Source organism: Triticum aestivum, chromosome 2D, assembly GCF_018294505.1.
Source record: "Triticum aestivum cultivar Chinese Spring chromosome 2D, IWGSC CS RefSeq v2.1, whole genome shotgun sequence".
Taxonomy (NCBI): Eukaryota; Viridiplantae; Streptophyta; class Magnoliopsida; order Poales; family Poaceae; genus Triticum; species Triticum aestivum.
The window spans coordinates 456015990-456039268 of record NC_057799.1 but is presented as its reverse complement, the minus strand read 5'-3'; the positions used below and the strand labels follow the sequence as shown (position 1 = coordinate 456039268).

At 48.7% G+C, this 23279-nt stretch overlaps 1 protein-coding gene, 1 long non-coding RNA gene and 1 pseudogene across 5 annotated transcripts; all 3 read right to left on the bottom strand.

Moving 5' to 3' along the window:
• Positions 1-2014: 2014 nt before the first annotated feature.
• Positions 2015-3756, bottom strand: LOC123049571 (ABC transporter G family member 5-like; annotated as a pseudogene).
• Positions 3757-7570: 3814 nt separating this feature from the next.
• LOC123053792 (uncharacterized) lies at positions 7571-10518 on the bottom strand. 4 transcript variants are annotated; one of them, XR_006425826.1, is made up of 6 exons: positions 10226-10517; positions 9776-10134; positions 9395-9520; positions 8897-9273; positions 8028-8135; positions 7571-7941 (listed from the first exon to the last, which is right to left on the bottom strand). It is a non-coding gene; the product is annotated as an uncharacterized lncRNA (long non-coding RNA). The 4 variants fall into 4 exon arrangements; XR_006425824.1 differs by having other exon boundaries at positions 8028-9273; positions 10226-10518; XR_006425825.1 differs by having other exon boundaries at positions 7571-8135; positions 10226-10516.
• A 6013-nt stretch (positions 10519-16531) lies between these two features.
• LOC123055838 (uncharacterized) lies at positions 16532-22409 on the bottom strand. Its single transcript, XM_044479678.1, has 13 exons — positions 22208-22409; positions 22073-22091; positions 19971-20046; positions 19651-19889; positions 19379-19565; positions 19149-19274; positions 18821-19077; positions 18669-18744; positions 18532-18594; positions 18387-18434; positions 18241-18305; positions 16731-16778; positions 16532-16616 (listed from the first exon to the last, which is right to left on the bottom strand). The coding sequence occupies exons 1-13, from the start codon at positions 22407-22409 to the stop codon at positions 16532-16534; spliced, it is 1491 nt and encodes a 496-aa protein (XP_044335613.1).
• Between the last annotated feature and the right edge of the window lie 870 nt (positions 22410-23279).

Here is a 23279-nt window from a genome sequence, read left to right as displayed (position 1 = left end):
GTATAGGCATGTAGCTAGATGTGGGCTGGCCGTTTGCTTGTCTCTTATGGCGATGGCAACGGCGTTCGATAAGTGTGCTCCTGATCTGCTCACGTCTAGTCGGTTTTCGGTGTGGGTGGTGTCAGATCTACGAGCTAGGTGTCCGAGCGGGGTCGCGGCAGCGGCGGCGGCGACTTCGGCGCGGTTTTTGTCCTCCAACTCCGACGACGTGGTCGCGTTTGCTCTGATGCCACCACGGAGTTCGGGAGGAACTGTACAGGAGGGTGGCCGGCGAGCGTCGCCGGCATGCTCCAGATGTTGGGGGTTTCGATGCTTGGTTCGAGGGTGCCGGTGGGCGGTGCTGCTCTTCTATGTCGACATGGTCGACTGGATCGAGCGGTGCGGCGGCCCGGTCAAGCTCGGGGTCTTCCTCGGCCGACGTTCCCCAGAGGAAGTGTTCTCGCCGCCCATGGCGGGATCCATGAGTGGTCCACAAAGCAGTTTATCTGCAAGGAGGCTTGCCGGGTCAAGGTTCTGTGGTGTTTCGTCTCCTTCTCCGACGGCGTCATCGGCGGCGGCGGCTCGTGGAGACGAGCGTTGGCGTTTCTGTGGAGGGGTCTCCAAGGTCTTGTTTGTAATTTTTCTGTCTGTGGGGTCCTTTCGCAAAGTGTCGAGACAGCTGGCGCTTCTGGAGCATTCTGGCTGAGTCTGCGTGTGGTGTGTGACCATGTATCCTGATTGTTTTATTAAATGACACGCTGTTCCTTCTAAAAAAACACGCCGTAACAAAAAAATTATAGGAGTGAGATTGCGTAGCCATGAAAAGAGAAACCCTACGGCTCAGACGGTGCAGCAAAGCGCGCTAACCCTTCTTAGTGTTAATGGAAAACGGAAATACTAACGTCCATGTGAGCGTTTGCATCTCGCCCACAGGACTGGATCCACGTCCGTTTGTGGTTACACGAATCTTGGTATGTTTGTGATGCCACGTAGAACTGGGCTGGTGTGTGGGCATTCATCCGGTCGCCCACACATCCGTTTTCACCACCTGAGGAGCCGGTGTGTGGGCGTTTAGCAGTACGCCCACACGTCAGTTTTCACTCACGCACAGGGGCTGGTGTGTGGGCATTTATCAGTTCGCCCACACGCGCATCTCCTCTCCCACACCCAAAGCTGTCAGTTGCCATGTGTTTTGCAGGGTACATGGCAACTGCTCTAGTGTGCTTGTAAGCAGATGTCAACTCTTTTTTTTACCCGAACATGTTAGTTGCCATGTGTTTTGCAGGGTGCATGGCAACTGCCTTAGTGTGCTTGTAAGCAGATGACACCTCTCTCTTTACCTGAACATATTTTTTTGACATGTCTCTTTGTAGCGCTACACGGCAACTGCCTACTGCTAGTAGGTGGCAACTCCTAAAGTTTTCAAATCATGCAACTGTAGTAAACCACACCATACATGGCAACTGCCTAGTGTTAGTAGGTGGCAATCCCTAAAGTTTTTCAAATCATGGCAACTATAGTAAATCAGACCATACATGGCAACAGCTGCAGTTGTCGAAAAATGGTATCTGGCACTTGACCTGAGATGGCAACTGCAGTTGAGCAACCATGGCAACTGCAGTTAAACAAACATGAAAGAGGGTCCGGACCATGGCAACTGTGGGGCGCGTGGTGACTGTCACGCGGGGCGTGGGGGACCATGAGGTAGGAGACTTGACGTACGGAACCGCGAGGAAAAAAAAAGGCGTGTGGGCATTACTTGTTTTGCCCACACGTAGGCGTGTGGGCTGATCCTCTTAGACATCACACAAAATGTGTGGCCAGATCTTTTAACGCCTACACGTGTGGGCGTTATCAGCGTCCGTGAAAAATGAGACGGGACATTCTCATCCCGTTAAAACAAGACAAATTCCTTGCGTGGGCTTTTGAGTCTTTTCCTTAGGACAGTGCAGGCTGGCGCGACGTTTGGTTCACCTTCTGTCTCGATGGTTTGCTCATCAGGTAGGCGCGTGTATCCGGGTCATTCGCTCGCTGTCGGGATGTTTGCCTCGCGTCATCCGTCTGGGTGGTTCGGCGGCGAGTCGGTAGGGCACACCTATCATTCGGCCTGGGGTGTTTTCGTCGTGTCGTTCAGGCCTTCAGGGTGGGTTCATCGGCACCCAGTACGCCGGCATCGCCAACCGCCTGATGAAGTAGCCCGAGAAAAGCAAGAAGGAGCCCATCACGCCCTGGACGGCCACCACGAAGTCTGGCGCCGCCACCAGCGAGTTGGCCGTGTAGAAGACCAGCCAGATGAGGAGGAGAAGTAGGAGAAGGCCGGGGCCGTGAGACGCAGCCCCGTCAGCCAGTACGCCGGCGCCGCGAACACCGACGCCAGTGCCAGCTGGAACGGCAGGAACACCAGGATGTTGGCGACGGCGTAGGCGGGCGCGCGGTAGGCCCCCGACGACGTCTCCTTGGCCTGTTGGCCAGGATCTCCTGCTCCTGCAAAAACACCGGCAGCGCCTCCGTCGTGGACGATAGCAGGAACGTGAGGAGAATGGCGAAGAGGCCCACCCGCTCGGCCGTCTTGTGGTCGCCGAGGTCGTAGAGGATGGAGCGGAGAGCTAGGCCGGCAACGAGCATGCAAACGGTGTGGCACGCGAAGAGCTACCGCGTCCGCGCCACGTTCTTGAAGAAGCGCTGCGACAGCACCGCCACCTCGACCGGCCATGAGTTGGCGTACTGGTGTTGCCCATTGCCTCCACTGGCGGCGAGCAGAGAGTGGAGCGCGTCGACGGAGCCGTGGTGGAGCACGGAGCTGGCGGCCAGCAGGAGCACGGCATCGAACATCTTGACGATGCGCGCGCCGGGCTGGTGGATGCTGAGCACCACGGTGCACCCGCGCGACTCGGCCATGGCCCGGAGCGCGCCCACGATCTGGTTCGAGTCCCGAGGTGGGCTCGTCGAGCACCAGCACGGCGGGGTCGCGCACGGCCTCGACGTCGATGGACACGCACACGCGCCGGCGCTCGGCGCCGGAGAGGTCCTTGACTCTGGCATCGGCGACGCGGGCGAGCGCAAGGTCGTCGACGAGCGCGTCAACCGTGGCAGGTTGTACGCGTCCTGGCCGAGGCGGAGGCGCGCGCTGAAGTGGAGCGTCTCGCGCACTGTGTGAGCAGCGGGCAGAGGACGTCACGCTGGGCGACGTAGACGCACACCCGCAAAAGAAAAGGGTGACGTAGACGCAGAGTCGGCGCAAGGCCGCGGCGTCCACAGGCGAGTGAATGACGCGGAGGTCAGTAGGAGGGGAGGAGCTGGGCTCAAGGCGGCCGGAGAGGATCTCGAGCAGCGTAGACTTGCCGGCGCCGTTGGGTCCGATGATGGCAAGCAGCTCGCCGGGGCGCGCGCGGCAGCTGACGTTGCGGAGCACTAGGCGGCACCGGCTGCTGCGGCTCACCGGCGGAGGTGCGGGCGCAGCAGGGTGGCCGGTGGCGTCGAGGAGGAGGTCGTCGGGCCTGCTCCATATCTTGAGCGGGTGAGGCCGGGCGGAGACAGTGATGCCCGCAGCCTCCACCTCGTACCTGCTGCTTTCTACTCCTCCTCCGCTCTTCATTGATTCGCTCGCTATCTCGTCGTCTTCCTGGATGGTTGCTAGTAAAGGTGGTGCTTCACCTGCCGGATGCATGGAAGACGATGAGCTTCGTGGTTGCTAGTTTTATGGTTTGTGTTGGCTGAAGCTCAGGTGAAGCTTGGATGATTGGGCATGGCTGAGCTTAGTTTGGCTTGCTCGGTGGGCGTACATGGGCATGGGAGTGTGAGCTTGGAGTGGAGTGGCACATGATGATACCATGTACGTGATGGTCTTCTTGGAAGGTGGCGGGCGCCGTTGGGGCTGACGATGGCGAGCAGAGAGGTCCTTGACCCTGGCGTCCGCGATGCGGGTCAGGGCGAGGTCGTCGACGAGCGCGTCGACCGCGGCGGGGTCGTGCGCGTCTGAACCGAGGCGGCCGGAGGCGTGCGCTGAAGTGGAGCGTCTCGCGCACGGTGAGGAGCGGGAAGAGAACGTCGCGCTGGGTGACGTAGCCGCAGAGGCGGCGCAGGGCCGCGGTGTCGACAGGGGAGCCATTGACGCGGAGGTCAGTAGGAGGGGAGGAGCTCGGCTTGAGATGGCCGGAGAGTATCTCGAGCAGCATGGACTTGCCGTCTCTGCTGGGCCCGACGATGGCGAGCAGCTCGCCGGGGCGGGCGTGGCAGATGACGTTGCGGAGCACGAGGCGGCACCGGCTGTTGCCGCTCACTGGCGGAGGGGCATGTGCAGCAGGGCCACCGGCGGCATCGAGGAGAAAACGTGAACGTCGGCTATTTGGCATGCTCGTCAGCTCCTCGTCCTGGTCCGCGCCCGCCTTGCTGCACCCCCGTACCGTCGTGCTCCTGCTCGGTTGCTCCTGCGCGCTGTACCGCTCTTGTAAGCCGCCGCGCTCCGCATTGGCATGCTCGTCTCCGCGGGTTGCAGCGTTGCGCCGCCCCGCTGGCGCACCTGCGCACAGCTGGTCTTCCCTGGTCTGTTGCGTCCTCTTCTCTTCTCTTCCAACAGGCGTGTAACGCGCGGCGCGCAGAAAAAACTTTTACAATGCTGAAATAGCCAATTTTTTACGTGTAGCTCAGCGCTGGCTCCAAAGGTCACTGCAAAAAAACGACACGCGCGCCCAGCACAAACAACATATGACACACCAAACAAAAATAAGAAGATCAAACACATAAAAAATCAACAATAAATAGTTCAATTTTATTGTAACTCAAACAAATATGATGGCTTGACTCTCACCCATGGCCAAGTGGTCATAAATTAGATCAGCCGGAATACCGTATGCCAACATACGCAAAGCGCCTGTCACCTTTTAAAAGGTGCTATGCCCGAGTTCTCCGGCGACATTCCTCCTTTGCTGAAAAACCCGATCATGGCTCACCAGTTTCTCTGCAATGTGCCTGAACAGCTCGGTGCTCATCCTAAAACGGCGCCGGAAGTACGATTCGGGGTATACGGGATTATCCACAAAATAGTGCCTCATCAATCTGTTGTCGGCATCGATCTTATCCCTCCAAATTTTCTGCCGGCCCATAACCGAACCACCGTGCTTCGGCTTTTTTTATGTGCATAGCTAGAGTCATTGCAAGGTCCTCCTCTTCATATCAAATTCTTCTTCAGAAGAATCATATGACGAATTCATCTACAATATTGAATTTAAACTAGTCTATAAAAATTACAAACAACATGCACCAAATTCATGTAAAAATTGTGAAGTTGAAGCAATACATACCTTGCAAGCGTTTTGTCGAACACATTGTGGGTGCCGAGCGGTAGTTGGCGGTCGGGCGCTGTTCGTCGGAGGAATGGCGCGCTCGAGGGGCGGCGGCGACTAGAGGGAGGTGGAGGAAGCAGCGAAAGCGCGGGGATAGGCCGGGGAAGCGTCGTCGGGTCGCCGGAGCAAATGGGGAGGTACGAGCGGCGGCGCCAGCGCCTGGATATGGCAGTAGGTGGAAGTCGCGGCGTGGGCGCTCGAGTGTGCAGCCCGCGGGAACGGGCGCACGATGCCGTTTCGCTCCACGCGGTGAACCACTTATGCCGCGCGTGCGTTTTTTGCGCCTCCGCTAGAGCGCCCGGAACGGCTGCATGCGCGCAAAAAATGCAAATATTCCAGGGCGACGCTAATATCACACGCCTGTTGGAGATGCTCTCAGAGGACAGCGAGGGGGGAGAGAGCGAGGGGGAGCGGTGCGATTCGACCAGGTGCGGTCTGACCAGGTGGGGCGCAACTGTCTTATCACTGGCGATTTTGCAAAAAAAAAAACTGCTTCACTGCATATTCAAGCGGCTGTGACGACGTGGCCAGTCAGCGTCCAAGTGGATCAAGTTTTTTTTCATGGTAATACGTGTCTCATTCATATCATAAAGATCGAAATACAAGTCACGTAAGGACCGACATGACAAAGCTGAAAAGATAGCACAACATTTCTGAGTTTGACACCAACATTCGTCGTCTGCCTCCAGCACCACCACAGTAGCCAGCGAAGAAAAGAATGATGGATCACCTCCTCAACCGAACTTGACGCGGCTCCATCGCTAATATGCAGCTTTGTGGACTTCCAAGGAGGCTCACCAAAAGTGAAGCAATTGCCGTTGAACGAATCAGACCGGGGCAACACCCCGGACACACCATCGAACTCCAGATCTGGCACTCCACCACAACTAAGACACCGAATGAGGAAACCATACCTGCCATCCACGAACCACGAACCCAGCACACGTTCCGTCTTTCAGATGTCGTCGATGTAGACCACAATCTGCATCCGCTCCTGGACTCCTCCGAAGCTTCGCGTCGACGCTGGAACAAACGCCGTCGCAACGACGGAGCCTGAGGACACAGGTCCACCACGATGATGCCGTCACGCCATCCTTTCTTGAATAGACTGGTTTCGAAATCCATCCCCAACCATAGGACCGATGGCCTCGTCAAGGAAGGATCCGAAGAATCTTTATTCAGCGTTGTCATTGTCATCGCCGAAGCCAAAACGATGGACAACCTAAAAACCTAGATCACGAGGGAGTAAAAACGATCCACACACGTGGATCCAGCGACCCCCCTCACCACCGACGACCGAGGTCGCCAGTGGAGGGGAGCTGCCGGTGGACGGCGCTGGAAGATTGACCTTGACCTTTGCCAAATCAGCACATACATAGAACAAACCGTATTTTGAACTGTATGTGAACCCCTGGGACAAGTTTAGGGATCATATTTTGGGTATTTTAAACTTGAGGAACTAAAGTGACCACTGACGCAAGTTTAAGGACCTACAGTGAATTTTTCTCTTATAATATTAACAGTTATCCACTTTTATTAGGGGTATTAACAGTTATGAACTGACTGCTGAAGTTTTTTCAACCTCATATACTTGTAAGTATGAATATTTTAATTGGAAAAAGAAGCACATGCCTCTCATTTTGTGAACTTCAGAAGATGTGAAGTGCACACGTAAGATGTGAGGTGCTCACCTAACCTACATGCCACTTGTAAGCAGATAGAACTAGTGGACCCGTTGCGCCAAATGGCGCAGAGGCATGTTAAAACCATGCCCGCGATGAAAATAAAATCATTGTTTAATCCTCTCTAATAGGAAACACGATGGAATGTTGTGTGTAATGATATGAATATACATTGTTTAACTTAATAGTATAGATTCTAATTTGAAAAAACATGCCTTGGCATAAAAAATTAAGACAGAATTTTCTTTCAAAATCTATACAATGAGTGTTTTGAATAGGTTTTTCTTTCTCGCCAAATGGCGCAGAGTCCCATCCATGTGCACATTGAAAAATAATTCCATATGTTAGAGATTAAAGAACCAGAAGATGATATATTGTTTGGAAGAGCGATGACAGCGAACGCAGTTGTCGAAGTTTCATTGCTTAGTTTAATTTACAGAATGTGTGTACAAAGGGATGCCTATAGAACAAAAAATGGGCCACAGGCTTTATGCTTTTTCCAGGTGGAAAGCGTCGTCATGGAGAAACTTCTCTAAAGCAAAAGAATAGAAAATAAATGCTTCACAATTTGGCAATACTAAGGGGCCTTCCAATAATTAAAATTTAGGAAAACGTAAAGGTACATTGTATGATGGGAAAGAAAACTAAAGCCACTCAATGCACATTACATTTTTTTTCTCAACACTGGATCATTAACCATTAGTCCAGTTGTTTTCTCATAAACTGAGTGTAAAATTAAAGATTTCATTGGGGGAACACGATTACTTGAAAGGGTGCAGAGTCACACCCAAAGCTATCACTACCATTGAATGTTATACCAAGAGGAGAGCACGAAGGACTGTGAGCCAGGCGAAGGCAGAGCTATAAGACCGTCATTCTTCTCTTGGATCACAACTATTACCATATGCCGGTAAGGAGAAGCTAATACGCATAGGATCCTGTAATACAATGAATTGGATTAGGATCACAAATTCTAATTGTTGTAAAAACTGGGGCCGAGTGTCAGATAGCAGACGCGGCATACCTATACACAAGCATTTCCAGCATGCACAACACATGATAGCTACATCTTTGCTTTCTTCCCAACCCCAGGTAATTTCCATAGAAGCTTATCACAAAATATTTGGCTTATCTGAAGCATAACACATTAATGTTATTTCTAGCATGGTTCAGCTAGCCTTCTCCTTGTTATACACGCGACCTAACGAAGCATTTTGAGCAAGGCACTTATAATAGAGCAACATCACAACAGTTCTAGTTATTAGGGCACGGTTCAAGAGCAGCTTAAAATCTGAACAATTAACCGCACTTCTCTTTTTCTTGCTAAAGATCGCAATACTGCACCTGTGCCTACCTACTTTGTGATCAGTGGCCATGTGCATGCCTAAACCTGAGATTATGATTGTTTTTTCGCCTCTGCCTACACACCTAAATCAAACCGGTAAGCTAGCGTGACATTTATTTATAAAGCAATACCACATCAGTCTAATCTTACAAGAGCAAGAGCCTAACATATTTTCAGAGATGCGCTATTAAGATCATGCAGTCACAAATAAATGATACGATACTAAATCTATACAATTAGCTATTCAATCATTTCACTTCCATAAATGATTAATCCCCTAGTTTAATCTTGCACTGAAATTTAAATACAACGGGTGGCATGTATGTTTATACACCCAGGCTAAAATCTGAAAAGAGCAAAAACAGTAAGGTTAATAAATTCTTCTTTTGGAAAGTGTTACATGGAATAAGAGGTTCAACTATGTGTGTGCATCAAACGTCGTAAAGCACAAATATGCACTGAAAGAAACATCACATGCTTCAACCTATACATCATATCTACCACTAAATAGGAGAGGACCATAACAAAACACAGTAAAGGCCAGTCACCTGCTTCTTCTCCCAATGAAAGAATTCCTGGATACGGTTGCATGAATGGTGGCACTACTCGATCACATTTAATATTTTTGAGCATCTATAGGAAGTGCTAGCACAACATGTAACAGGTGCCAGCAAAAGAAACACAGAAACATGCCCATTTACACATTTACACTCTCAGTTGACGGCCTTTGGCGGACTCTGCTGCTTCCAGGTCTGAAAATTAGTAATATTTTCATGATATATCAGATCAAAATCTGGCAGTATATAAAATCTCAGTTTAGAAAACCTAGAGAAAGGAGAGGATAAAATATTTGTTTGCCAGTCTGGAGAGCTGCATGCAGAAACAGAGGTTGAAGGAAGCTACCACCAAGTTGAGACCAGACAACCTGCATTTCAGGAAGTAGCGGTGATGAAATCTTAATTGTTTCTGCTACATTTGACAAGTTAAGAAATATCTTAATTGTTTCTGCATTTGACAAGTTAAGAAATTTGTGTTTCAAAATTTACCCATGAGCCACTCCTAAAAGTTTCTGAAAACTGCTTGATTTTATCCTTAACGACCTAAGCTTCAGGGACCACTCTTGGAGCCCTTAGAGCCACATGGATCACTGATCTGTTCTCCACGCTATTTATCTGATAAACAAATCAATCAAGTCAATAAAGACATGTATTCCATCGGTTCCAAATTCTAACGGTACAGCTTAAAATACAAAAGTGGTCAGGACTAACAATTGTTTTGCAGAATTATTCTTCTAAATAATCTGTCAAGCTTCATAAACTAATTACATACAGAGACATAGGAGTATATAGAGAAAACAAGTAGATGTCCAATAGGCACATGTTATGTGATAGAATAACTGAAGATCGGCTAATAAGCAGGATACTGACCTTTGTACCTTTAAACATCTTGTCACTCTTAACCTGAATCATTTGAGGCAATTACCATCCTATATAACCAGCCAAATCCCCCACGCAGGAAAACTGTACTCTTAGCAAAAAAAAAGCAGATTATGGAATAGGAAAAACACTAAAATGTCTACTTCCAGATCCATGGGACCATGGAGTATAATTGCAAAACAAATAGAAAATACATGCTGTGAGAAGGAGGAGCTGAAGGAGCAGGAAGACAGGCAACGCAAGGGATTGGAAGAAGGAGCTCGCATAAGTAGGTGCCACCAGAAGAAGGGAGAGGGAGACGTCGGTGTGCTCGGACGATGGATGGCCTTTCTCGCTGACATTTGCAATCCCTGCAACAATGGCACACATATGGATCAGCCGCTCCTCGCCGATGGATGCAACCTGGGGAGGGCATAGATCAGACGCTCATCTTCGTCTTACCCAGCTGCCGTCAATGGAGGAGCAGATGACGAAGCCGCGGGGGCTGGGAGAGCTAGCGGATCGACCGCTCGGCTCGGACAAGCACCGGGGTAGAACGGTGGTCGGGCGAGCCGCCGCTCTTGTCCGCTTCATCTGGTCCCGCGGAAGAGGGAGAGGAGGCAGCGGGGACGCGGGGTGGAGAAGGACGGTAAGAAGGTTGCGGCGGCTGCGGGGGAAAGGGGTTCTTGCGGCCTTTGCGGGAAAGGAGCGGACGGCTCGGGAACAGTTCATCCTTTCTGCGTGCACGTTCTCAGCAGTGCAGAAGGCGCGGAAAGGAAGGGCAACCTACCCACCCACGTTGTCTCCTCTTCTCTCTCCTATGTCCCCAGGCAGCGCAGCCAACGCAACCGACGAGCGGGGCCAGGAGAAACACGGGGCCACACGTCATTGCGTCAGGAGGAAAATGGGTGCACCAGCCAGGTACACATGCGCCCGCCCACCCTGCGCAGCCCACACAACTAACCCCACGACGCACGGTCGCACACGATGAACCTATCCCATGAGGCGCACACCCAGTGCAGCCGACGAGTAGGACCAGGAGCAGCACTGGCCTACCAGTCATCACTAGTAATCGTGTACGTGCAAATGCACGTATCTAAAATAAAATTGATCCTTATTCAGTTTTCACACTGGTATAAATGTGAACATATAATTTTAGTGATCTAAAACGTCTTATATTTATTTACAGAGGGAGTATCTTTTATTCAAAATTGTTGCCACGGGCGATATTGGACGGCTTGACAGATGTTTTTGTTCCTCAAATAAGCCTTGCTAGAAATATGATCGAGACAGATAAAAACTGGCACCCATGGTAGGGTCAGAGAACCGGAAAGCAGAAATGATTAGTCATGATAGCATAGCATGACGACGGACTGCTGGATGATGTAGAGCTTGACTTTCTCAAATGAGATGCGTGTAATCTGTAAATTTTAATAGACATGTTATAAGCATGCAAATCTCTATTTTGGAGACTCAAATCAGCTCCAACTACATAATGGACGTCACGCAACAACTACAGATTCCAATTCATCCAATTGATGGAAAAACACCCCTAAAAACATGGTGCTAAGGGATATGAGCATGGTAGCCTACAAGAATGCATACATCAGCTTACATGTGCAGGATAGATAGCAGGGCAAGTCGCACACTTTGTAAACTGATGACGTCATAACACTGAAGAGTTATTTTACAGCTAACATTAACTCAATCGACCTATGTAGATTCTATTTTTATTGTCCTTCCCTTGTTTGCCTTCTTTTCTTTTCCTTGCCTTTTCTTCCTTTTTTGTCTTTCCCACCAATTGATAATTCTTTCGTTTCTTGACACAACAAAAAATTAAAGTAGGGACAAACCTTGCTGCTTCAGGGTACAAAATAATGAAGTCAATCTATTAATCAATTTGTCATGTTGGGAAGTAGTGCTAGATAGATTCCCGCCCAGGTTTATTAGGTATTTGACCCTTCTCATTTATTAAACTGGCAATAAGCCTCCGATTTATGGATGGTGTAAAACTTGGGAACGAATAATATAGAAACACAATATCGGCATTGTTTATTTAGCATAAAAATATTGCAGAAGTTCGTTACCTTCTTACATGGTTCCACTATAAGCTCAGTCCAATCCTCATAGCCTTGTTGACAAATTCCATTCTCGTAGGCCTGTCAACATATTCCATTAGCACCATTTCAATTTTCCCAGTACCACTCTCTCATCTTCACAAAGATTCCATACAACTACTGAAGCTAAACTCGTAGGGCCGTGAACTAAACTCCCGATACATTTTGTAATACTGATGTGTTTGAGGCCAAACTTTAGTACATTCCCACGAGTCTTTGGAGTTGCAGTTAAGCTGCGAACACAATCATGAAAACATAAACTATACATTCGTCCAGGATGGCCGTCGCCGCCAACTCATCGAATATATTCGTGACGAGCACATTGACATAGTTGCAATCCAAGAGACCATGCGAACCGACTTTACCCTGGCCGAGCTTGAGCGCCTGAGCTCCCACCTGTTTGCCTGGCATTGGCTCCCTTCTAGTGGGATCGCCAGGCACTCTGGTGGCATCCCAATAGGTGTCAAGGATGCCACCTTTGAGGTTGGGAGCATGGACAGGGGTGAGTTCTTTGTGAGCATGGAAGTCTTCGAGCGCGCGCTGAACTTTAAGTGGGAGATCATTATAGTCTATGGCCCCGCCGACCACAGTCGCTCGGTGTCCTTCCTCGACGAGCTCTCGAGGAAGGTATCCGCGACCCGCTTCCCGATCGTCGTCGGTGGCGATTTCAACCTTCTCCGCTCTGCGGAGGACAAGAATAACGACTTAGTTAACTTCCTGCGCATGCAGTTGTTCAACGATTGTATTGCGGACCTCGGGTTGCGGGAATTAGATAGGATTGATGCTAGGTTCACCTGGACCAATCGCCAGGCCGACCCAACGCTCTCTGTGCTGGATCGGGTCTTGGTTTCTCCTGAGTGGGAGTTGAGGTGCCCCCTTGCCTCCCTCCGCGCCATCACTCGTATTGGCTCGGACCACGTTCCCCTTCTTCTATCCTCTCTGGATGAAACACCCTCCCTCTGCCCCCATATTTCGCTTCGAGATGTTCTGGCTTAACCAGAACGGTTTCGTTGAGGCTGTGCGCGGCCGCTGCTGGAAGCCCGCCTTGCATCTCACCGATCCATCTCGGCGGTGGATGACTGGCACTTCTGCGCCAAGCGCGCCCGTCAGTTCATGAAGGTCTGGGGCGCGAATCTCGGAAGGGACCTCCGTCTCCGCAAAAAGGCCCTCCTTGACTCCATTCAGGCCCTGGATCTTCGGGCCGACTCGGTGGGCCTCTCTCCTGACGAGTGGATGCAGCGTTATGACCTTGAAGACCAGCTTATGGTCATATACACCGACGAGGAGGCGTATTGGCGCCTTCGAGGTACCCAAAAGTGGGTTCTCCAGGGTGACGCCAACACCGCCTACTTCCAGGCAATCGCCAATGGCCGGCGGCGACGTAATACCATTCCCCTTCTGTGGGATGGCGCGACGCTCCTCCAGCGGCCCGCTGACATCCGTGCTCATGTTGACGGCTTCTATCGAGCTTGTTTGCAGCCCCCCTAGGGGGGCTTAGCTCTTGCGCCACACTTCTGGGTTGGACCACAGTGTGTCTTGGCTGCGGACAATGCGGCTCTCACGGCCCTGTTCTCTGAGAAGGAAGTGTGGCTGGCAATTAAAGGGATGAACCCATCATCCGCCCCGGGTCCTGACGGCTTGCCGGTTAAGTTCTTTCAGACCTTCTGGCCCGCCATCAAACAGGAGATCATGGCCATCTTCGAGGAGTTTTATGTCAGTTCCATCGACCTCAAGCGCCTCAACTATGGCATTATCACTTTGATCCCCAAGGTCCCGGGCGCCTCCGACATCCGCCAGTTCCGCCCTATCACGGTGATCAATGTGATCTTCCGCATCCTTGCCAAGGGGTACGCCAATAGGGTGGCCCCTTTAGCTGACCGCATAACCCACCCGAATCAATCCGCCTTCATTCAGGGCCAATATATCTTGGATGGGGTCTTAGTCTTCCATGAAATCCTGCATGAGGTGCGATCCAAAAACCTCAAGGCGGTTTTCCAGAAGATTGATTTCCATAAGGCTTATGACACGGTTAGTTGGCCCTTCCTTCGGGAAGTGCTGCTTAGAAAAGGGTTCGATGATCGCTGGGTGTCCCGGTTCATGCAGATGGTGTCTTCCGGCCATACCGTGGTGAACATCAACGGGGAAATCGGGCCCTACTTCCCCACTTCCTGTGGGGTTAGGCAGGGTGACCCCTTTCCCCCGTTTCTGTTCAATATGGTGGTTGATGCCTTGGCCTCGATCCTGGATAAGGCCAAGGCCGCCGGCCACATACTAGGCATTACCCCGCACTTGGTGGAGGGGGGAGGCGTCTCCCTTCTCCAATACGCTGATGACACCATCATCATGGTCCAAGGCTCGGCGCCTGAGATCTCGAACCTCAAATTCCTCCTGCTGTGTTTTCAGCACCTCTCAGGCCTCAGAATAAATTTTGATAAAAGCGAGGTGATGATTATGGGCTATTCGCCCGATGAGAGCCAGAGCATCGCTAACCGGCTTAACTGTCGGTTGGGGACATTCCCCACTACCTACCTGGGGGTCCCCATTAGTGACTCCCGCCTGACCGTGGCCGACCTACGGCCCTCGGTGCTCAAGCTCCAACACCGCATCGAGCCGTGGCAAGGTCGTTGGCTCTCTAAGGCGGCTCGTACGATCGTCATCAACTCGTCCCTTTCCAGCCTCCTCCTATTCATCATGAGCTTCTATAGCTTCCCCGAGACTCTCCACCATGAGATTGGTTCGGTCCAGGCCCGGTTCTATTGGGCGGGCGAGGGCGACAAGCAAAAGTACCATATGGTGCGCTGGTCTGAAATCTGCAAGCCCCGGGATCAAGGTGGTCTTGGTATCATGTCCTCCAAGCGCATGAACCTGGCACTCCTCACTCGTTGGCTCTGGCGCATTGCGAATGGCGATGGCGGCCTGTGGTTGCAGATCGTGCGCCAGAAATACCTGCGTGGTCAACCCCTCGCCTTCTGCGCCCGGACCGGAGGGTCCCAGTTCTGGCAATCTGTCATTCAGCTCCTACCGGTCCTCCGTATTGGGACATCCATCTCGATCGGAACTGGGTCATCCACGTTGTTTTGGCTAGACCGCTGGGCTGGGGACCTCCCCTTCGCTGCGAGATTCCCTGACCTCTTCTCCATCGCCGTTGACCCGAGGATTTCCGTTGAGACGACCCTTATTGACTTAGGGCGTCTCGCGTTCCGGCGGCCTTTTGGCCCCCCGGAAGTCGCCGCTTGGCACGATCTCCTTGATGCCGTCGCTCTTCATGAGCCTGACCTCTCTCAGCCTCTTGACCGGTTGTCTTGGCGCCTAGAACCTTCAGGCCGCTTCTCCACGCAGTCCTTATACCGCGCCATTGCCCCATCTCCTAGCCCGGCTATCTTCGAGTATATCTGGACCATCCGTCTGCCACTCAAGATCAGGATTTTCATGTGGCAATGGATCCGTGGCCGTCTTCCCTCTGGCGTGGAGGTGATTAAGCATCATGGTCCGGGTGACGGTCTATGCCCCCTTTGCGGGACGGAAGAAACTTCGAATCACATCTTCTTCTCGTGCGTGTCCGCCCAGTTCCTCTGGGGTTGCCTCCGGGAGGTGATCGGTGGGGTTTGGTGCAACACCAACTTCCCTGACCTCCTTGCCGAGATCCAGGCCACCCCCATATCGGGCCGCCACATTAGGTGGCTGCTCATTGGGGTTCTCGCCTGGACGATCTAGACTGTGCGTAATAAGCTTGTCATTCAACGGGCTCCTCTCCGACGCGCTACTGATGCTGTGTTCAAATTATGTGGTTATTTGCAGCTCTGGCGGCCGCTTAGCCGTCACCAGGACCGAGACGCCATCACCACCATCATCTCCGACCTTCGCGCGATGGCCCTCCGCTTGGCGCCGCCGCTCCCTCCACCACCGCCCGAGCCAGATTAGCTCCCCTTTGATGTTGCGGTTGCGGTTGTCCCGCAGTCGTTTCTTTGTTTTTTTCTTTTGGGCTTGTTGAGCTGTGCCCTCAGCAGAATTGATTCGTACTCTTTGTCCGTGCGACTGTGTGTGTGGGTGAACTTATGTGTACCGTTTGGTTGTGGTGGTTTGCTTTATTTATAAAGCGGGGCGAAAGCATTTTTCGGTAAACTATACATTTTTGAAAACTGCGCATGAAGCTAGTCCATAGCTGCGACCATAGCAGTATGCATATTCAAATTAGCAACCGAGATTTGACAAGACGCGCTAGGAAAGCAATGATCTCAAAATGCACATGCTGGCTGAATAATATAGTATACGTACATGACAACCATTCACAGTTGTAATGGTAACCATAGTATATAACTATATATACATAGTATATTACGCATAACTTCTCCTCATTCAATATATTTCAGATGCAAACAGTGACAAGCCAGAAATTATCAACATAGACAAATTAAAATTAGACCTACACAGTAAAAAAGAATAGTAACCTTTCTAGAAATTGTTTTAGTTTGGTAGGTCTTTAGCGCCTTGTTTTACGGTGACCATCTCCTATCACATATCACAGGTAAAATTCCACCCTTCCAGGTCGCCCTGCCATGGCCCTACTTAAGCTCCTTCTCGTTCTTACTCCGGTTCCAATTAAGCAAACCCCCTCTTCTCCCAAATATTGTCTAATCTTAAAAAAAAATCATCAGCACATCATGCAGCAGGAGAAAACCCATGCCAAATGTACAGCTGCAGGAGTGCCGAACAACAATGCTTTCAGCCAATCAACACTATTCAGAGAAAAAAATCGACAAATTGAAAAAGCTTGCATGATGGACTGGACAAAAAGATATACCTCTCCTCACATATAACTTGCAGATGAGGTCGTAGACCTGTACATATACCTCTCAGATATATCCTTCAGGCTCAGGTTCAGGTTTAGGGTCAAGTTCCTGGAAATGAGTTGCAATAAGAAAATCAGTGAGAAATTTACTCCCAACAAAGAGAAAATCAACAAAAGCCAAAATCAATGCCGAACTCGTCACCAGCATGCTGCACTTACTCCCTAAAAAAACATCCTGCACTTACCGAGACAGCATACCAATTCTTCCTCTCCTCTAATCTGGCGACTTGGCGAGATGTCGTGTGTGGTGACCTGCCTGCTGGAAAGAGCTGTCGAGGGAGGGCACGAAGAGGACCCTTTGTCAGTGAGCAGAGGAAGAGGCGAACGCAATCACACATGTATCGATCGATCGATGTATAACTATTCTCACCATCAAAATCAATTACAAGGTAATTCAGTAGTACCGATGAACCTGCTATGTCACAAGAACAACTAATTTATTCAGTAGTACACTGGTATTTGTTAACACTCTTGGTTGATACAGAGAATGAAGATAATGGTTTCTTTTACAATATACAGTTAAATGCCCGTGCGTTGCAACGGGAAAACATCAGTTATGTGAAACATCATTCACATCCAGCCAATTCTTACATGGCATTTGGTTTTCTTTTGTGAGCATATATATTCAGAGTTTGGCGCATCTTAAGATAGTGTAAGGCGGAAGTGATTAATACATATGTATCTTTCTTTCCCCGTTTCCAGCAGCGCACAACAATCCCTCAAAATCCCTAAAAAAACAATCCCTCAAAAAAAAAAGCAGCGCACAACATCCTCTCGGCCTCTCCCCATCTCAGCCGCTGACCAGGGAGAGGGAGGGGGGCACCACCGGCCACCATAGCGACCTGCCCTCCGAGGAGCAGCCGCCGCCCGCCGGGATCTGGCGTCGGCTTAAGTTGTCATCTCGCCCTCGCGGTTCTTGCATCGCGCAGCCAGGGGCCACCCCCCTGCCCTGCTCCCTCCCCCTAGCGATCGGCGACGACTGCCTGTGCGGCCGCGCCGTTATGTTGCCGGCCAACTACCCTGCGTCTCCACTCCTCCAAGGCTCCAACACCCCTTCGCTGACCCCCTGCCTGCCGGGTTGCCGGACAGAATTTTGTTGAGGCCAACCACATCACAAACGGCACACAGGTAAACTAACATCTTCCGCCAAATTCCCCATTTACTAAGTAGTAGCCTTATTTTGTTTAGTTGCTTACATCTCATGATAAGTAGTAGCCTGATCTTGCGTAAATTGCAAGGAAAATCATAGTCAGAGAAGAATTGATCTAGGACTTGTTAATATTGGTGAGTCATGCATGTACATGTGTCTATATTTGTGGATCTCAGACATCAGTCTTCAGGCGTTCATATATGTTTGTGCCTGCAGTCTTTCATTTAGCTCCGGATGCTGTGAAAAATCATCGTAGATTTATACTGTGCCATCTGCACAATGTCAAAATGTTTCTAATAGCCGAAGTTATTTTCTGCTACTTAGTCTAGTTTTGATGCACCCAGAATTTCGTTATAATTACCAAAATATTGCAGGTGTCGATGGAGGAACAGGTGGTAATGTCATTCTTGGTTTCTCAAGATCTGTCTGGGATTTCAGTAACTTGCAACATCACACGGTATGCTTTTGGTAATTAAACTTACATTTTGCTCCAGCAATGCATCTTACTGAAACCTTATAATAACCAATATCCTCAAGCGCCTTAATTGATCGTCGCTGTTGTAATAAAATAACACATATGATTCTCTGACTAAAAAAAGTTTATCCCAATTCTCTTCACCAAATCACGCACGACTTGTGGAATATTTTCTACGTATTCATTGTCCTTGTACGACAGCAAGTGTGCCAACACCTGATTCCGTAGGTCATAATCGTCCTGCACGTGAATTATGTTGTCATGCAAGGCTCACATCTAAAAGGACACATGAATGGTGAATGTAGAGTACTCACCGGGACAACTGGTAATCCATGTTCATGATCATGCCACGTGCGCATAATCTTTAAAACTAAAAACCCAGACATATTGCTCCATAGGAGTAAATGTTATTAGCAATATGATAGATGAAAATATGGTCAAATAATTGGAATATTAAGGTTATAACCTGTTTGGGTTTTTTGGAACTCCAATTGGTATGATGCGACGCCATCTAAAAACATCATCATTCCAGCCAGGAATTGCATCTTGTAATGCTATGTTTAGATGGAATGAAATACATTGAATCTTAAATATGTCCTTCTGTGAAGGATTCTTTTTCCATGCATCCGATAGGGGAAGAGGGTCGAGTATAGTGATTGTTCTATCCAATAGGTCGAACAGGAAGAGGATGAAGCGACCGGTTGTACAAAACGGCAACAAAATCTGTGTGAAGTAGGCTTTAGAAATAAAATACGGGGGTGAAAAGCACACACAGAGATGGGAAGTATGATTACCAACTTGCACACCGAGACGTCAAAGCACATATCAGGCCAACAATGAAATAGTTTTGCAATAATGTAGCGTTGGGCATCAAATGGTAAACGGAGTTTTGGATCTTGTGTAGAGTCATTTAGTATCATCTGAGAGGAAAGTAAAGGATTATTAACATTCTATGCGTTTATGGTTGCAATTATATGTGCTCGTCGCCGTAAAAAATAAGTATTATGAGATTTTAATAACTTACAGAAAATCTGAGATCCATATAGTGATATGGAGTGTCTTTAGCCCATTGAATGTCGTCTGTAGCATTTACTCGAACAGCCATGTTAAAACTGTCGACATCAATAGCCCGTGTATTCTTTAGTAAGTCTTGTAGTTGTCTAAGACTTATACTTAGTGGGTAGGGCTTGGAGCTACGGATCCATTCTTTCCTATCAAATAAACCATAGCATCAACGATATAGTGAAAAAATAATATACATAAATGCAGATATTGTTATTTTGAAAGTTGACTTACTCTCGGGAATCTGCATTATGAATGGACATGATATGACCTCGAAGTTTGCAAAGTAGCTCATTTTTATTAAGTGGCATTCTCAGAACAACCATGGCAGGTGGCGGGTCCAATATTTCAACACCGTCAGTATCTATTATATCGTCTGCTGGATTATGGTACTCAGGAGTTCCTTTTATATCGTTCAGATCTGATTCATGGAGAATGATTGCTACTTTTTGCCTGAAGGGTTTGACATCTTCCTGCAAAAAAATAATTAGAATCAATATATTACAACATTGAATTAGATATGCAATACACTTTTTTCATCCTTCACAAATTACCTGTGTAATAGGATGTGACAGTTTGTGTCCTGTCCAGTATTCAATGAATTGTAGCATGAACAAGCCGCAAGATGATCTATTGGTTAAAAGTATTGGGCACATTAGTAATAAGCAAACATAAGGAATTGTTGAATAATAATCAATAATTGTTACTGCTGCTCTCATTTCGCATTTTCTCATGTGATGATTTCAAACATACCCATCAGATTGAATTCGATCTTGAATATACTCTTTTATAGTCCATCTAGTTACATCAATATCTAGCCAAGTACCTAGGTTAAACCCATTCATCTTAGAAGCAATCTTTAGATGCGCCTCAAGCCCCTGAAGCTGTTAAATAGAAAAAAGAGTATGATAATATAGGTGAAACTAAATGCATGAATTCCAAGTACAGATATAGTAAAATCATACCGTAAGTTGTAGATCAGCTTGGCTCATTCGAGAACCAAAAGAATCGAGTACTTGTATCTCGCGTTGTTCGATATTGACAACAGATAGATACTCATGACCGTGCGTGAGTGGCGCAGAAGCACGTTGGCTGGATCATAGCCCTCATTTTATTCTACATAGTCTATGAGCTGATAACATATTATGGTTTCAGTTAAATGAAATTCAGAGAGGCCGTCCCTCTTTAAAAAAATAAATGTAAAGCTGATAGTAAGAACATTATCTTTGGTTGAATGAAGCACACATTTTTTTTCTACTAAAAAAAGTTAAAGCCAGATACACCTTACATTTTCGAATTTTCAAAAAACCTAATGCACATAATAATTTGTAATGTAAAGCATATTTCAAAAATTATAGCCCTAATTTACAAGTCGCATCTAGGCCTCAAATACGATGTACAAATACTTCATCATCATTTCAGCAAGCTACCTTGGAAAGTATATACATCAACTACATTGAAAATATTATGCATGATTTTACATATCAGAAAAGAGTGAAGAGAAATAAAATATCGAATTAGTGAGATGTCAAGAAGCTTGCAGGTAGGTGATTTGCTTGGACATGAACCATCTTCCTCTACTCGAGATAAAACATATCAAAAGACAAGCAGAATTTTCACTTCAACTCTGGCATTCATGCACTCAAGAATTTATACTTAGGTACACTGGTCCGGTTTCTCTCAGTAACACATGATAACAAGATGCAAGTTATTAACACAAATGACTCCAGGACAGAGGTGACCTGCACAAAATAAATCTCAGATAAATTAAAAACTATTTCATTATCTAATTTTATTGTGAAATAAAAATATTGCCATACGTAATAAAATGATAGAGTGGAAATATAACTGCCAAATTTCTCACCTATGATGTAAGGATCTCTTTATAGACGATGTTCTTCGTGTACGTACCAACAGGATAATCGCAGCTCTCGTTTTTGCTGCAGGTGATTCTTGGTGATAATTCTTCGTAGAGAAACATGTTTGGTAAGTGCATTGTAATATTGACTCCCACCTTTTTATTTACATATAAAGAGGACCACTTGGAAATTATAAATTTAAATGTAAATCTGACTTTTTATGGGGAATAACATCATGTCGTTCAGATAATTTGATTTCCCTTTGTGATATTCTTTGGCTTTAGTACCTTTATATTTACATATAAAGAGGACCACTTGGAAATTATAAATTTAAATGTAAATCTAACTTCTTATGGGGAATAACATCATGTCGTTCAGATAATTTGATTTCCCTCTGTGATATTCTTTGGCTTTAGTATATCTCAGGTCAAAGTTGTCAGAAGTTCAATGCTTCATAACTAAAACATAATCTCCTTTTTGTTATTTTATTGGCATCATGATGTGTGCCCGTATGCTCCCGTGTCGCGTCAAAGAAAAAATTCAACTCCCGATACAACGCACGGGCGTATACCTAGTGGAATTTAAAGAATTGCGGTAGTGGAGAAAAGGTGAGAGCAAGGTACCATTTCGATTAATTGAAGCTGAGTTTTGTTCAACTGTTCAGCGCCGCGCTCCTACTGTATGCCTCCAGTACAGACTCCTGTCAAACTCGTTAGGCTGGAATAACAAAATTTTGGTGTTCACAAAGAAAAGCGTGAACAAGTTCTTCCTAACCAGATGGTTCAATAATCACTGACCTTGTGAAACTTGATACACCTGCATATAGCAGCAACACATGAAGATGTAAAATTTCAGAGATGAGGTTGAATATAGCAACAACAAAAAGAATTGGACATCAGGAGGCGGCCATGGCATGGGACGGCGGCGGCTACGCGCGGCGCCGGCGCTCGGGAAGACGGAGGACCATGGAGGCGCGCGGAGCGAGGCGCAGAGGAACGGATCTGGTCGCGCAGAGGCCCACTTGCGGGAGAGGCAGGGAGGCGGCCATGGCAGGTCGTTTTGGAGGGAGGCGTCCATGGCATGGGACGGCGGCGGCTGAGCGCAGCGCCGGCGCTCGAGAAGACGGCGAACCATGGAGGCGCGTGGATCGAGGCGGAGACGCACGGATCGACGCGGAGACGCACGGATCTGGCCGCTCCCAGGTCAGATCTGGCCGCAGTGGAGCTCCACATCGGGATCCATGGTGCTCCATCGGGATCCATGGGCCAGAGACAAGATTTGTGAGAGAGAGGTCGGGAAGGGAGAAGGGAGAAGAAGAGAGATAGGGCGCGCGGGAGGAGTTACGGGATGAAGGCTGGAGGTCGGTAGCGGTGGCGCTGGACGCCGGCGTGAGATGCAAGCCAGAGGGAGAAAACCGTGAGGGAGAAAACCGGGAGGGGGGAAAGAAAATCAGTGGGACGAGAGGTGGGTCGGGACGGGAGGAAAGAAAATCAGGAGCGAGGGGGTCGTACGAAAGGCTTGACGAACGTAAGAGGGAAAACGGAACACTACGTTTCTTTTAGATAGTAGAGATTACATGTATAACATGAAGACGTAGTACATCAAAGATAATGATTTCTTTAACAATCTTTGACGCAGCTTCTTCAGTTGAGAGGACGCAACTTCTTTAACAATCCCTTCATTAAAAAAAAAACGCAAGCCGGCGCCCGCCGCTCGGGGATGCCTGCTGAGACGCTGCTGTCGCCGTCCCTTGGTCCTCGCCGAACCTCTTTGTCACATTGTCCAGGAAAGCGCCGAATCTTGGATTGGTGAGTCTGGCACGCAGCAGACCACATCGACGCCCACCTTGTCCCGGCAACCGCGGTGCGACCCCTCCATCCAGCGCACCATGAAACGGCACAGAGCTGGTCACCCGGGCGGAGATCGCCACAGCGGGCGTCGTCGAGGGTGGGGCACGTAGCGGCCGAGACGAAGAAGGATCGCTCGATTGACCGGACGGCTGGT